Source organism: Trichechus manatus, unplaced genomic scaffold (genome assembly GCF_000243295.1).
Source record: "Trichechus manatus latirostris isolate Lorelei unplaced genomic scaffold, TriManLat1.0 scaffold00028, whole genome shotgun sequence".
NCBI classification, from domain to species: domain Eukaryota; kingdom Metazoa; phylum Chordata; class Mammalia; order Sirenia; family Trichechidae; genus Trichechus; species Trichechus manatus.
The window spans coordinates 1294041-1308679 of NW_004443964.1; the positions used below are offsets into that span (position 1 = coordinate 1294041).

Genomic DNA, 14639 nt, shown 5'->3' on the forward strand with positions numbered 1-14639 from the left:
AAGGGGGCCCCGGCCCCGGGCTGCGGCTCCGGCCGCGCGGGGTGTGAGGAGTTGCGCGTGAAGTCGGCCGCAGCCGTCCGGGAATGCAGCCCGGGAGAGCCCCGGGGGAGCCGGGCGCCTGGGCGGGTCTTCGGGGAGAGGGGTCCCTTCCTGCGCCTGGGAGGTGGGGGGCCGGGCCCTTGTATGTAGGAGGGCAAGGACCGGGGAGGGGGCGGCCTAGCGCCGAACCCCCCGATGGCCTGCACCCTCCAATAGGGTGCAGCTCCCCATGAGCTGCACCCCTGACGGGCTGCACCCCTGATGGGCGTGCCCATTTCCCCGAGACCAGGCCGACAGATGTCCTGCTTCTCTGTTTTCCAAAGGAGGCATCTCAGAATGCTTCTGGTTTTTGGAATGCAGCTGGCAGGTCCTTCCTCAGTTTCTCCCGTGCTCCTTCATCCTGCCTTTCCCACACTCCGGGCCCCCCAGGTAGTCTCTGCTGGGTCCAGGGCGCTCACAGCCCAATGAGTGGGTGAGCAGTGGTTGCTGACTGCCGTGCAGGGAGGGGTGGACAGTCAAGGTGTCACAGCAGGAGCTCAGGTGCATAGAGGTAGAAATACGCTTCTAATTACACACGGGATCAAGGTTGTAAAAGCTTACAAATAAGGTGGAGATGCAGAAATCCAGTGACCCACCCAGCCCAGGGTAGACCCAGAGGGGTAAACTGAGACCAGTGAATGGGCTTCTGGGTGGAGCGTGTGGCGGGCATTTGGGAGGGTGTGGGAGCAGGCCTTCTAAAGTTTGTGGCTGGTTTGGGGTGATTGAGGGGAGAGAGACGTTTTCAGGGAGGACAGGGGTGCAGGAGGAGGGGAGACATGCCGAGTCTGTCGCTTGCATGGGAGCTGCTGCTGGCCCCCGGGAAGGTGGGCAGGGGGCTAGAGCCATGCTCAGAGCCTGTGCCTGTGGGTCTTCCAGGGATCTCCAGGTGTTTGTTGGGTGTCCGCCCAGCCACGCTTCTGCTAGCCCCGATTGGGGGGCACGTCATTTTTTAGAAGTTTTATTGGTTGAAAACGGGCTCCTGAGCCTGGAGACACAGAACAGGAAGGAAAGGGACGTCTAAGGGAATGCGAGAATGAGAAATTCCGCGGGAACGCAGACCACTCACCCAGGGCGTCACGGACTCGAACTCCGGACTCTCCGTTGTCATTTTCTGGACAACTGTCATCGCGTCTCGTATTCTTAGGCACATGGCTGTGTGAGGAAAGAGTGAGACGGGAGCCGGAGATCTGGGTTCTGGCCCTGCCTGGGCTCTTGTCCCCCTACCTCCTGCTTCCCCATGGAAGGCTCTGAAGCCCTTGGGTCCCCCTGAAGAAGAAGGTACTACACAGACCCGTGTGGATAAGGCCCTTCTGTCTCCCTGACTTGGGGGCTGAGGGCCAGCTTCAGCGGAGCCACATCTGTGTCAGTGGGTGGTGGTGTTCAGGGCAGCCGGGAACCTGCCAGCGTGCCGTCGAGAGCTGAGGCGGGCCAGGGGATCCCTGCGGGGGTGGGGGACGCACTCAGGTCCACCTCTGAGCCGCAGCTCCTTCACCCTGAAATGGGTGTAGGGTGCCTTTGTCCTGAACAGTTGTGGGGGACACGTGAGCTGTGCTCGTGAAGCCCTTCAGCGGTGGCTGGCCGGTTAGCCCTGGACAGACGTCCCCTGTAGCTGCGCTGGCTCCTGCCTGGTCTCCACCGCCATGTGTGGCGGCTCTCCCCCGTTTGCTGCACCGGCCCGGTTCATCTCCCCCCCGTCAGCACCCCCTCGGTCTGCCGTCATATTCAGGGAGGGGTCGTGGGGGTCTCTGAGGGGGGCTCACAGATGGAGGGGCTGACTCTGGCCCCAGAGAGAGCAGTGCTGACCCTCTGCGTGCCCCATCCTCAGCCCATTGGGTGCTGTGGGGCTCGACAGTCCACAGCCCTGACGTCAGGTCCTTGAGAACACACAGGCCCGGGGTGTGGCTGAGGGGTGGCATGTGGTTTTCTGTGGCAAAGACTACCTTTGCGGGGTGGGCTGGGGGCCTCGCAGCGGGTGACGTCTGATCAGGTAGACTGGCCTGGAGCCTGGGCTTAGCAGGGCCTGGCTGGTGTCCGGCTGGTGAGCGACCTGGGGAAGCAGTGGGTGTTGGGAAGGTCATGCCGGCACCCGTGGGCGTCAGGGCCGGGAAGGCCAGTGCGGGCTGCTGTCCCAGCAGGGGGCGGAAGTTGGATCGGGGCGGGTCGGCCCTCGGAGGAGGCTTCACTGAGCAGCTGGACCCGTGGGCAGAGGAGATCGAGCTGGGAGGGAGAGGTGGGCCGAGGCCCGTGGGTGGCACGGAGACCCCGAGGTCAGGCTGCCGGCACAGGCTTCCTTTCTTCAGAGTGTCTTTTTACTTTTGGTTCCCAGGACGGAGAACCTGCTGAGCCCGGCACCAGCAGTGAGGGTGCGCAGACGGGGGGTGTGTGCAGACGGCAGGGTGCAGATGGGGGGTGCAGATGGGGTTGTGTGTAGACGGGGGGGGGTTGCAGACGTGGGATACAGACGTGGGTATACAGACACAGGGCATCCAGATGCGGGAAATGCAGACATGGGGTGCACAAACATGGAGTGCAGACTTGGGGCACACAGACGTGGGGCACAGACACAGTGTAAAGACATGGCACGTGTAGACGTGGGGTGCACATGGGGGCACGCAGACATGCCGTGTGCAGACATGGAGTGTACAGATGTGGGGTGCAGGTGTGGGGCATGCAGATGAGGGGTGTGCAGATGTGGGGTACACAGACATGAAGTGCATAGATGGGCATGCAGATGTGGGACAGACACAGGGTGAAGACATGGGGTGCACAGATGTAGGGCACTAAAATGTGGGGTGCAGACGTGAAGTCTGTTCCTGTCGTGACATTATTTACCACACGCTGCTGTCTGCGTCCTTCCGGAGGTGCTGGGTCCAGCTCTCGTGCCAGAGGCTGGGGACCTGTCTGGCCTGGTCAGGAGGGAGGAGACAGCTGTGCAGGCCTGGGGTGGCTTTGGGGGTCAGGCACTGAGCCCTCCTGCCTGGCAGTGTGACACGTCTCTGGGGCTGCAGAGGCGAACAGTGCGGGTGGGGGCTAGGCGCCAGAGCAGGCCAGCAAGCAGGGGCCGCGAACGGAGTAAGCGCTGTGCAGGGCCTGCAAGGGGACAGGGTCTCTGGGGTGGGTCAGCAGGGGAGCCCAGGCCCAGGGGACAGTGAGAGCAAAGGCCCTTCGGCAGCTGGCGGCAGAGGCTGTGTGCAGGAGGGGCGCCCGGGACTGACAGCTGGGCGCTGGGAGCCCCGGGGGGGTGGGCGGCGGGGTCGAGGGCACACAGCAGGTGTCTGGGGGTGGGGGGTTGGGGAGCTCAGGCAGAAGGGACTTTCCCGCCTGTGTGGTGTCCTCTGGGCTGGAGACCCCAGCAGTGGACTGTGGCTGAGGGGGTTCCAGACTCAGGGGATCTCCCTCCAGGAAGAGGAGGTCACGAGTGAGCCTGCTGCTCCTGAGGGGTGGGGCCGGGCTCCCCGTGCCTCCAGGGAGCTGCTTCACCTCCTTTCCTGTGGTTCTGGCCCTGAGCCCCCAGGCTGCGCTCACCTGTGCAGACCCTGCGGGGGAGACGCCCCAAGTGCACCTGTGCTCTCCCTTGCCCCTCTATTGCTGGCTCTGGGTTCTCTGGGTCCCCTGGCCAAGGATGGGTGCTCTTGTGCTGAAAGCCCCACCAGGGTCCCCCCTGCCAGCACTCGGCCTCCCTGCTCTGGGACGAGGCCAGGAGGCTCGGGTCTGGCCTGGCAGCTGCCTCCCTCACCCTGTGTCTGTGTGTCCTGAGCCTGAGAGGGAACCCCGGCCAGCTGACCAGTGAGAGTCTGAGCTTAAAAATAGAACCCCCGCCACCAGGGCTGTGGACGCCCCCTCGGTTGCCGGCAGCTGCCCCCCCCCCCCACGCCCTGGTTTGATTTCGTCTCCAGGCTGCGTCCCAGGAGGACGTGCAGGCCCACCCATGGCAGCCAGGACACGGGAACGGTCCCTCTGGGCTGACTGCCCCTCCTGTGGACCCCTTCCCGCCTCTGAGAGGCAGCCTGGTGGCCCCTGGCTGCTGGCTGCCCAAAGGACCCCCAGCTGCCCGGGATGGTCAGGTGCCTCACAACACCAGCCCCGCCTGCACTTTGGGGCCCCCTGGTGGGCAGAAGGGCCACTGCAGTTTGACCACAGCTTACAGTGGGTAGGCCGATGCACCCGTGTTCCCCTACACCCTGACACCCCTACTGAGGGTGACACCCCACCCCCAACTCTCCATCCCGAGTCCTGGGCTTCATTTTAGGGCCAAGGGGACCGGGCAGCGGAGTGCCAGGATCAGACGCCCCAGCGATGACCAGGTGGGTCTTTGTGGGTTGTGTGGCCTCTGCCCCACGGGAGGCTGGGCTGTGGGCACCCCCCCCTGCACCCCCCCGCCCCTTCCTGACACTGCAGGGCTCCCTCAGCTCCCCGGTCTCCAGAGTCGTCTACAACGGCAAGAGGAACAGCAGCCCCCGGTCTCCAGCCAACAGCAGCGAGATCTTCACCCCGGCCCACGAAGAGAATGTGCGCTTTATCTACGAAGGTGGGCGCCACCCTGCCCTCCCCGCCCAGGGCAGGGAGCTGTCCAGGCCTCCTGCTGTGGTTGCGAGGGCGGGTTCCAGTCAGCGGGGAGACTGGTGTGCTGGGTGGGGTGTGTGTGCACACCCGGAGGGAGTGTGGGGAAGGAGGCTGCAGGGATGGGGGTGCCTGGGTGCGGCTGGCACTGCAGGATAGGGGTGGGGTCACACCTCTGACCGCACCCTGTCTGTAGCCCAGAGAGGGACAGGCCCGAGGGGAGGCAGGCGGGGAGGTCAGGAGGTGAGGTGCTCCCACTGGGGCCCCTGAGGGGAGAGGCCAGGGGCACTGGTGACCATGTCCACAGGGTGGGAAGCGGGATGCAGGCACAAGGGGGACTTGCGTAGCGGGCAGCCCTGGATTCGGGCCACGCTGACCGCTGACCCTGTCCTCCCGCCTGCCGCCTGCAGCCTGGCAGGGCGTGGAGCGAGACCTGCGGAGTCAGCTGTCGGGCAGCGAGCGGGGCCTGGTGGAGGAGTACGTGGAGAAGGCCCCCAACCCCAGCCTGAAGAGTGAGTGTGGACGCTGGGCTTCCTGTGGCCCGGGGACAGCACTGGCAGGGCGGGTGGGCTCCTGGTGCTCCCAGAGGCAGGGGCTGGACAGGGACCTCTCCCCGCCTGTCACCCCCACCGTCTGCCCTCCCCCGACAGCCTTCAAACCCATCGACCTGAGCGATCTGCGACGCCGGAGCGCGCAGGATGCCAAGAAGTCCTAAGGCGCCGGCGCCCAGCTCTGAGCTCGGCCCAGCACCGACGGCCGCCTCTTCTCCTGCAGGCCAGCTCAGGGGTGCAGAGGGGCCGCACGCACAGCGAGCCCCAGGGGGCTCTGACTGATGGCCTGGGACGCCTGCCCCCCAAGCCCCCGCTCCCTCTTTGGTCTCCAGGTGCCCCATTTCTGGGGGGTCCGGGCCCTCAGCCCCTGCCCCACTGCCTGGCTGTGTGTTTGGAGCCTTCTGGAGGTCCTACCCCCTTCTCTTCCTGCCACTGCCCCTGCCCCTGGCCACCTACTTGCAGGTAGAGTCTTGCTCGGGCTGGTGGGACCCGGCCAGCTCGAGGCGGGACAGAGCAGCCCTGCCCACCCCACTGGGCCCCCGTGGACCTCCGCTGCTTCCCCAGACTGGACACTCGGGCAGCTTTGACCCCCGCGTCCTCGTCACATTGGCACTGGTCCTCTCGGGTGTCCCAGGCAACCAGGCCTGGCCTCCTGCTGTCTGAGGTCTGTGCCCCTGTGGACAGGGGTGCCAGGCTGCCCCGAGCTGGTGGTGGCCCCAGTCGGTCCTGGCTCTGGGGGATACCTAGAGGGTCCCCAGGGCACCTTCCTCCTGTGCTCTCGAAAGTGCGTGTTTTCGTGTCACCTGAGGGTCGGGGAATAAAGGCGGGCACTGGGACCAGCCTCCTGCGCTCTCTCAGCTGGCAGCCGTGGTGTGGTGGGCTCCCTCCCCGTCTGGCCACCCCTGCCCACATAAGGCCTCCACCTCCCAGGTAGGGGTCTGCAAAGCCGAAGTCAGGGTTGTGGGAGCCCAGAAATTCCCAGTCTGAGCCCCTGGGCTCTGCTGGGGGCTCAGGCCCCCAGGGTGGGGTGACGGTGGGCTGCTCTTCGCTGGTCACTGCCTTGTTCTCACCTTGGAGGCTGCAGGGCCCAGCCTCAGACACCAGGAGACCCTCAGACCCTGTGACCCTTGGCCTCCAAGGGCTGAGCAGCCGCAGATTGGACCTGCGCCAGGACCATGCCGCAGTCCAGACTAGACTCCGCCCGCTCCCAACACAGGAGCCAAACCAGATTTCAGGAACTCCCTTTCCCGGAAGAGTATTCTGAGCCCCGACTGCCCCAGGGCGTGGGCTGAGGACATCCAAAGGCCTCCCCGAAGGGGTGCCGGCCCCTGGGCCCCTGGACAGCATGCTCCCACACCCAAGGAGCCACTCCCTGTGTTAAAGGCCATCTTGATGTTACTCCAAGCCTGACTGGATCACCCTGCACCCCGACCTCCTCCTGTGGGGCTGGAAGGCGGCTGCAGCCCTCTGGACTTGCCTCCTGAGGCCATACTGGGTCCCAACTAGAGTCTGGCCCTGCCAAGTCTGCTACCTATCAGCCCCTGACTCCCCCATTCCAGGGGTGCCTGCGGCCACGGCCCCAGTGACCCAGGCCTATGCATCCCTTTACCTTAACACACGTGGGTGGGCCCACGGACACCACCTTCCTACCAAAACCTTCTCTGGCAACAAGTTTGGCTTTTCTGTGGGTGAGGTGGTGCTGGGGGCATCAGGGAACTGCGCTCAGATGGGCCTGGAGGCGGAGGCTGTCAGCCCAGACAGGGCACCCTTTGAGGATGGGGCATGGGGACAGGGATCGGCCAGTGCCCAGCGACAGGCTGACAGGGCCAAACCCCTTGATGCCCCCTGGACCCCAGCCCCACAGTGATCTGCCTACTCTTCTGCTTTGAGGGTGCCACCCCTTCCCCAGTGGGGGATGGACACCCCCAGCAGAGTGGAACCACCGGAGGAAGGGCCTCGGTGGTGGAGGGCTGTGCCCTGTGCTGTGGTGGGCCTAGCTGACATTTTAAGACCAACATCTTCAAACGATGCAGTAGACAGGATAGTGGGAGCTCTTGGTGGACCCATGCCACCTGGGCTGATCTTGTTTGTCCCCACCTCCGCCCTGTTAAAGCAAACTCCACCTGTGAATACCAGCTCACTGTGTTGGCCCCACACCTACTGCCAAAAGAAGCAAACCCACTGCCATCCAGTCAGCTCCAGGTCCTGGCGACACCACGTGTGTCAGAGTAAGACTGTCCCCGTGGGGGTTTCAGTGGTCGCGGCCTGGTGGAAGTACATCGCCAGGCTTTCCTGGGCGCCTCCGGCTGAACCTTTTGGTTAGTAGCCGAGTGCTTAACTGTTTGCACCACCCAGGGACTCCATCCACCTACTGCCATCAGCAGTCATTCCCTAATACCAGCCAGCACCTGGTCGATGTCCTCCTGAGTGTCTGAAACGGTATTTCCTAGGCACTGTCTTGGCTCAGGACGGCAACGCAGAGTCTCAGCATGTCTTGAGTCTCTAAATTGATCCCAGTCCCCCTCCACCCTTTCCCGGGCATTTGATGGTGGGTTTCCCCCATCTGAGAGCTGGCGGAGTCCTCGTGGTGTCGGTTCCGCAGGCTCCTCTGTCCCTGAATCTCTTGTAAACGGAGCTGAGAGAGAGGCTCGATTGAGTTCACTTGTGGAGACTTTCCATGGCTGTGGTGGAGAGAGGACTGCAGGGCTACCTGTCGGGCGGCTGCGGTGAACCGTGGGCAGGAGAAGCTGAGGGGGGATGAGGAGCTCAGCATGGCGTCCGGGCGGAGGGGCCGAGCGGGATTCTGGAGGGCCACGCGGCTGGATATATAGGTTGGGAGCAGTCTGAATATTGATGATTCTGATAAAGAAGGGGGGACCTGAGCGTGGGGATAGAAGGTGAAAGCAGAAAAGAGGATCAAGGTCAGAGAGAGCAGGTGAGCTGGGAGGACTTGGTGCTGAGGGCTGCAGAGGTGCCCGGGAGGTGAACCAGCGCAGAGAGTCAGGTGGCAGCCCCCAGCCTCTGTCTTCCCACCCTAAAGTCCCCCAAGTGTAGAGGTAACCACTTTCAACTCCTCAGCTGATTCTTTGGTTTTTATTTCTAAATTCCATGCATGAGTTTTTGCTTCTCGATTTCCTATCTTAACCATTGCTTCACCTCCCCTTGAAAGATGAAGGTTTCGTTCTTTGTCCCCTGATCATCACAGCACATATGCACTCTTCCAGCCCACCAGCCTCCCTAGACGCCCCCACCCCATAACTTTGGTTACATCAGTGTTTACCTTATGATGTCTTTGTTTGTATTCCAAGCTGAGCATTGTGGTGAATTGTGATTGCTTTTTCATTCCTGTCCAACTTCTTGTTTTCCTTGGAGTTATTAATTGCCTTCTTTTTTCATTTGCTTAGTCTTCTAGGTACTAGTCACTAAGTAAGTCCTGAACTCTCCACCAGGTCATCTAAATCTCCTTTCACATTTTCACTCACTTTCATCCCCTTGAGGGAGTCTCTCCTGGAGCCTGGGTGTCATCCCCACCCTCGAGCCCACTCTGCTTGGCATACGGTTGCCATTCTGGGGACACCCCTCGCCCCTCCTGGGGTTGGCCCCTTGTTTCCTGTAGTCTGTGCCCTTCTCCTGTCTCCACCCTCGTTTTAGTGGGAGGGAGACATGCAACACCTCTCCAGGACACTGGGTGTGCATATAACTACACCTGCCCCACCTGGCCCCCATGCAGGTGGAACTTGCCTTTCTCCACATTCATACACCCTGCCACCCTCCCTTTGTAGCGCACACACGCACTCCTGGGCAGCACCCATGCATTCTTGGGATGGAGATGAGAGGGGAAACAGAGATGGGGAGGGGGAGGGAGGACCTGGATGAAGGGTGGTGCTGGGTGGGCCTGGGGCAGGGCTGGGGGCCCCTCCCACAGCAACTAGGCTGAGTTAGAAAGTGGATCCTCCACCTGGACAGGCTGCCAAGCTGCCCAGCCAGGGCCAGTGTTCATTGGCTGAGAGTCCAGGCCCCCAGTGCTCCAAGCCCCGCTCCTCCGCCCTGACTCCACCGGCCTGCTCTGGTTCCCTTGGGTGAAGGAGGACAAGGGCAGGGGGGCTGGGGATGGGGAGGGTGTCAGGACGCCCCAGGTGAGCAGGCATGCTCTCCCCAGGCAGTCCCCAACCCCGAGCTCAGCTGGCGTGAAGGAGAGTGGTGCCCTCACTTGCCAACTTGGAGGAGGCTGTCTCGTGTCCTTGCTGCAGCCAGGCATTGAGGCTGGCAAGGCCCTCAGGCCTTCTGTTGGCACAGCTGCCACTGCCCCTGGGTCCCGAGAGGGTGCAGCTGATTGGCCCAGCTCCTGGTCCCAAGTCCCCTACCAGCCACAGCTCCTATGACCTGCCTCAGGCCCCCAGCCTCCCCTGACCCAGCGTCCTGCCCCTGCCCACCTGCGCGCACATCCCTCCCTACCCGCCTGCGGGGGGCGGTGGCGTGAGCCCCCCCAGGAGGGCCCAAGTGCCTGGAGGTGAGTAATTCTATTTACCTTTCCTGAGAGGCCTCCTGTCCTTTCATTTGCTCCAATTAGCCCCGCTCTGCCTGAGCAGCTCTGGCCCACGTGTCCCAGGCGGGCAGGCGGATGGGCACCCCTCCCCCAGTGCTCCTCAGAGCAGGGACAGCTGGCAGGCCGGTTGGGGCTGTGCCTTCTGCTTCTCCGGGCCCCCTGCCCTTTGACAGCGACCGCATGCACGCACCCCATGAGGCCTTGCAGCATGTACTGCGGGGGGCACTCCATCCAGCGGGTGACCATAGTCCCCGTCAACACTCCCCACTCCCAGACCTGCCTCCCCCCAGCTAGGGTGGTCCTGGGTGGCGTGTCTGAGGCCTGGTGTCAGAACCTACCTCAACGACACACACTGCCCCAGACAGCAACCTGAACCCTAGAGTGCTCCCAGACAATTGCGGCCCCCCACCCAGCCCACCGCCCGGTACGCACCAGCCCACCCTGCCCACTGAGCGGAGCATGCCCACCACACCATGCAGCTCTCTAGCTGTGTACCTGCCCTTTGGGTGGCGCCCAGCAGCTACAGGAATTGAGGGGCCGGGGGTCTCTGCTGAAGGACCACCCTGCGGCTGCGCAGAGGTTTTGGATAAAGTCTGCTGCCACTTCCATTTGGATCTGTGGCGACTTTAGGTCCATTTCTCCCTGCAGCTGTCTGCTGTGTGACCAGGAAACCGGGTTGCCGGGACGGTTAGACACCAGTAACCAGTTGCCCTCGCGTCAGCTCTGACTCAACGGCGACCCCAGGTGTGTCGGGGCGGAGCTGTGCTCCACAGGGTTTTCAGGGGCTGATCTTTCAAAAGTAGATCCCCAGGCCTGGCTTCCTAGGTGCCTCTGGGTGGACTCGAACCTCCAATCTTTCGGTTAACAGCTGAACGCATCAATAGTTTGCACCACCCAGGGGGACTAGAACTGAGGTTAGAGTCAGTGGCCCCCAGGCAGGGTGTCCCCTCCCTGTGCTGGATGCTGCCAGCGAAGGGGGTTCTGGAAGACAGCCTCTGGAAAGCTCAGTGTCCTTCCGTGGCTCGTAGGGTAAAGGTTGGATGGCCCGGACCTCCCTTGGCCATATTCCACCTTCATATCCCCTCTGCTGGCGATTCTGCCCCTTGGGGAGCTGGGGGACAAAGCTAATGGGGGAGCCATTGAATCTGGCCCATGGGGAGATGGAGCCCCAGTCCTGCCCTGGGTGGTGGTGGGGCAGACCAGGCCTGCTCAGGCAGGGACAAGAGAGGAGGGGCTGCTCTACTGGTCTCTGCTGGCTTCGGGACCTCCTCATCTGTAAAATGAGGTGACTGGAGGAGGGAACACCCAGGCACGCCTGTCCACGCTACTCCCTCTTGCCGGCCAAGGGCCCTGGCACGCATGGGTGCCCAGGTGTGCTGGGTGCATACACGGTACAACCCAAGCCCTTTACTGTTGGAGACACATCCGTGCACACAGGGACACGCCGACACCAGGGACATGTCGATGCGATTCACAGCACAGCTTCCTGCTCCCTTCCGCACCCCCATTCCCTGCCTCTGGGTTGGCGTGGCCACAGTGCAGGTGGAGGGTCTGCTGCTAGGGGGCCACTATCGGGGTGCCTCCAAAGGGCTCCCCCCGGCTCCAGCCTGGTCGGGCATCAAGTTCTGGAATGTCCACAATGCTCACTTGGGACACAGTCCACCACAGCGGGGGTCTCCATGCTTCAGAAGGGTCTCTCAGCCAGCCTAGGGAGGCCATGGGCCGAGGGGGTCTCCGAGGGGGGGTCCGGGCCGGCTCCATCACTCCCGCCGCTCCTCCTCAGCAGCAGCTTCTCGCTGGGGGACCCGTGGCCAGGCTGGGCTGCATGGCTGCCCAGCTGGTGCTCCTTCTGCAGGGCCTTGTCCACGCGCCATCGGTACCAGCGCCGCATCAACTCTGCCTGCACCTGGGGCAGCGTGGGGTCAACCTGTGCTGCATCCGCCCACGACCTCACCATCGTCCCCAGCCTTGTGGGACCCGGAGGGCCCGGGCGGGCGCTCGGCTCCATGCCACTGGGTGATGCCACCCGGTCGTCGTAACCCAGGAACACCGGACCTGCAGACACCTGGGACCCGCCCACTGCGGCTCACCCGTCTCAGGGTCCCCACCCCCATCACAACGGCAACACACGCTCCCTCGATGTGGGTGGCAGTGGGCTCGAGGGCTGTGGGTGTGCTCCAGCTCTGTGAAACCTCCCTGACCCCTACAGCCAGGGCTGCTGGTCCCAGACTCCCCCCTCCCCCCACCTACCTCCTTGTTGAGAAAACAGTAGAGAACAGCCACCAACAGGCCCTGGGGAGAGAGAGGGTCAGGGCAGCGCCCGTTGCGGGAGAGGGCAGTCAGGGCAGTACCTGTCTGGGCGGGGAGGGAGTCAGGGCAATGCCCGTGGAGGGGGGAGAGGGTGGTCAGAGCAGCCCCATCCCTGGGGAGGGGGGAATGGGTGAACAGGGCAGCGCCCGTCCCGGGAGAGGCGGGGAGAGAAGGTCAGGGCAGCGCCCATCAGTGGGGCAGGGAGGGTGGTCGGGGCAGCGCCGTCCCTGGGGGCTGAGGGGCGGGGTGCGTGGCGGCACCTGGAAGGAGCTGAGGAAGAGGTCGAAGAAGAGCTTGATGAAGCGCAGTGTGCCCTGGGCGTGCTCGTCGGTCACGAAGGCAAACACCACCTCATGGACACCCAGCAGGGGGACGAGGGTCAGCGTAGACTTGGCCAGCCTGTGGGGGCAGAGCCTGAGCCTCCCTCGGCCCTGCCCCCAGGCCCCACCTCCTGGTAGCGCCCCTGGGGGTCTCCGGTCTGCGTCACCGCCACGCACCGGAACTTATAGTCCGTGTAGCGCACCTGGTGGGCACGCAGCTTGGCCATGAGGATGTGGATGGTGTGGATGAAGATGAAGAAATTGATCTGTGGGCAGGGAGGGTGCAGCTGGAGGACAGCCCACGACAACCCTAGACGGTTTGGAGCCCGGGCCAGCCCACACCTGTCCCATCAGCAGGTCCCGATGCTGGCAGGTGCCTGTCCAAGGATGACAGCCCACAACCTCCGGGCAGTCTGGCCCGAGGCCCACAGTGCCAGCCAGCGTCCTGGGTAAGTGCCAGGAGCCAGGGTGCAGTCTGCCCTTAGCTTACCACCCGCTCAGGCACCCGGCTGCCCGGCGCCACCCGTGCCCGCGCCCCTCGCTGCAGGGCCGATTGGTCTCATTTCCTCACCAGGATGGCCAGGAAGACGGGGAACCGCGGGATCCACCAGAAGCCCATGTTGTTATTGCTGGTCCAGCACCTGTGGGGGCGGGGCTGACATCCTGCAGCCCCCCCAGGGGGCCGGGGCACACAGTTGGGCCCGCACCCCACCCCAGGGGCCCAGCCCACATTCTGGCAGCACTCCCCCCACCCAGCTGATGTGACCTCAGGAAGGATGGAGATGGTCAGAAGGGCCTCCTCCCTGGGGACCACACCTGCTCACCCCCCACTGGCTCCTACCGAAGCCCCCGTGCCCACTCTCCCACACACACAGAGGACACCGCCCACGTGCGGACACAGAGCGGTTGGGAGAGGTGCGCACCCAACTGCCCCGGCCTCTCGGTCAGCTCCATGCCCTGCTCCCCATGCCCCGCTCGTACTCACTGGATGTTCTCAAACAGACCCTTGACCACGGCCCAGGGGATGACGAAGAGCATCGGGGCACCTGCAGGGCAGGGGGGTGCAGGGGGGAACGACTGAGGTCCCAGGCCCGGCCCTGAGGGCTGCCCGCCCACCCCCGCTGCCCGCCCTGCTCACCCCAGCCGATGCCCAGGTAGAGCGTGAAGAAGCGCCTCTCGGTGAAGGCGGCCTGGCCCAGCAGGCTGTGCAGATAGACGCCCTCCACCAGCAGCCAGCAATAGTTGGCCACGACGCCGTACTGCATGAACACGGCCGCCACGCGACAGCCGGCCACCGCCTGGCCACAGGAGCGGGTCAGCTCGGGCAGCGCGGCCCGCCTCACCCCCTGGGCACCCGGACTCACCCCGTCGCTGAGCCAGATGCTCACGCTGAGGTCGTTGCCGATCTTCTGGCTGTAGCGTGTCTGCAGCAGTGCATCCGTGGCCAGCACGGAGCTGGCCTTGAGCACGAAGGAGGCGAACAGGTTCATGTGAATGTAGTTGCGGGTGCAGTGCAGCTGGCTGCGGGGACAGCGTGGCAGCTCGACACCCTGCCCCGCCGGGTCGCTGCCGCTGAGCCACCACCACGGTTGGGCAGGCGGGCGGGCATACCTGACGCCCAGCAGGATGGCCAGCGCGAGAAGCAGTGCCGCCAGGGACAGGCAGTAGCCCACCGTGTACATCATCTGGAAGCTGCTGTACATCTTAACCATCTCCTTCTGCAGAGGGTGAGTGGGTGGTCAGGGTGGCCCCCTGCCTGCCCCACCGCGCCTGCCCGCCACCCACCTGCTACCCGCCGGGGCTGACCTGGGCCTCCAGCTCCTCCTTGTCCATCTGGCACTGGGAGGCATTGCGCCATGGCTGTCCCTGGGGCCCCCGCACCCACTGCCCATCGGGGCCGCACTTCTTGAAGACAAGGCGGTGCTGCACTGGAGGGCGGGGCAAGGCTCGGGTCAGTGCCCTGTGCCGGCTGCATCCCCAGTCAGCCCTGCCGACTCCGGCCCCCCAGGAGGTACCTTTGTGGTGCCAGGGCAGGTACCAGGGGCAGGAGATGTTGGCCGTGGTGTTGGGAAGCGTGTCCGGCCAGCAGGAGTACTTGTCGAAGGTTCGGTTGCAGACCAGCTCTGCAGGATGGTGTGACGGGGGCAAAGGGGTTCCCTCAGCAGGTTCCCCAGCCCGCACAGCATCCTCCCCCCAGGGCCTCCTCCTGGAAACAACCTGGGCGGCTGCCTCTCACCGGGTCTGGGGCCAGGCCTCCCTGACGCCCACCCCTGC

The 14639-nt window shown here is 64.1% G+C and overlaps 2 protein-coding genes across 2 annotated transcripts in view; one reads left to right on the top strand and one right to left on the bottom strand.

Moving 5' to 3' along the window:
• Positions 1-4290: 4290 nt before the first annotated feature.
• On the top strand, positions 4291-5415 carry MCRIP1 (MAPK regulated corepressor interacting protein 1). Its single transcript, XM_004374084.2, has 4 exons — positions 4291-4382; positions 4488-4606; positions 5049-5150; positions 5289-5415. Exons 1-4 carry the CDS (start codon positions 4375-4377, stop codon positions 5351-5353), a joined length of 294 nt encoding a protein of 97 aa, XP_004374141.1. The 5' UTR covers positions 4291-4374; the 3' UTR covers positions 5354-5415.
• Positions 5416-11419: 6004 nt separating this feature from the next.
• The window catches only part of GCGR (glucagon receptor), a 4327-nt gene continuing 1107 nt past the window's right edge, over positions 11420-14639 (bottom strand). The window contains exons 3-13 of the mRNA XM_004374085.3: positions 14381-14488; positions 14172-14293; positions 13977-14083; positions 13730-13886; positions 13504-13663; positions 13351-13411; positions 12937-13006; positions 12543-12631; positions 12306-12444; positions 11986-12027; positions 11420-11641 (exon numbers count right to left, since the gene is read on the bottom strand). Coding sequence (XP_004374142.1) covers positions 11420-11641; positions 11986-12027; positions 12306-12444; positions 12543-12631; positions 12937-13006; positions 13351-13411; positions 13504-13663; positions 13730-13886; positions 13977-14083; positions 14172-14293; positions 14381-14488 — 1277 coding nt within the window. The remainder of the gene's footprint in view (positions 11642-11985; positions 12028-12305; positions 12445-12542; positions 12632-12936; positions 13007-13350; positions 13412-13503; positions 13664-13729; positions 13887-13976; positions 14084-14171; positions 14294-14380; positions 14489-14639) is intronic.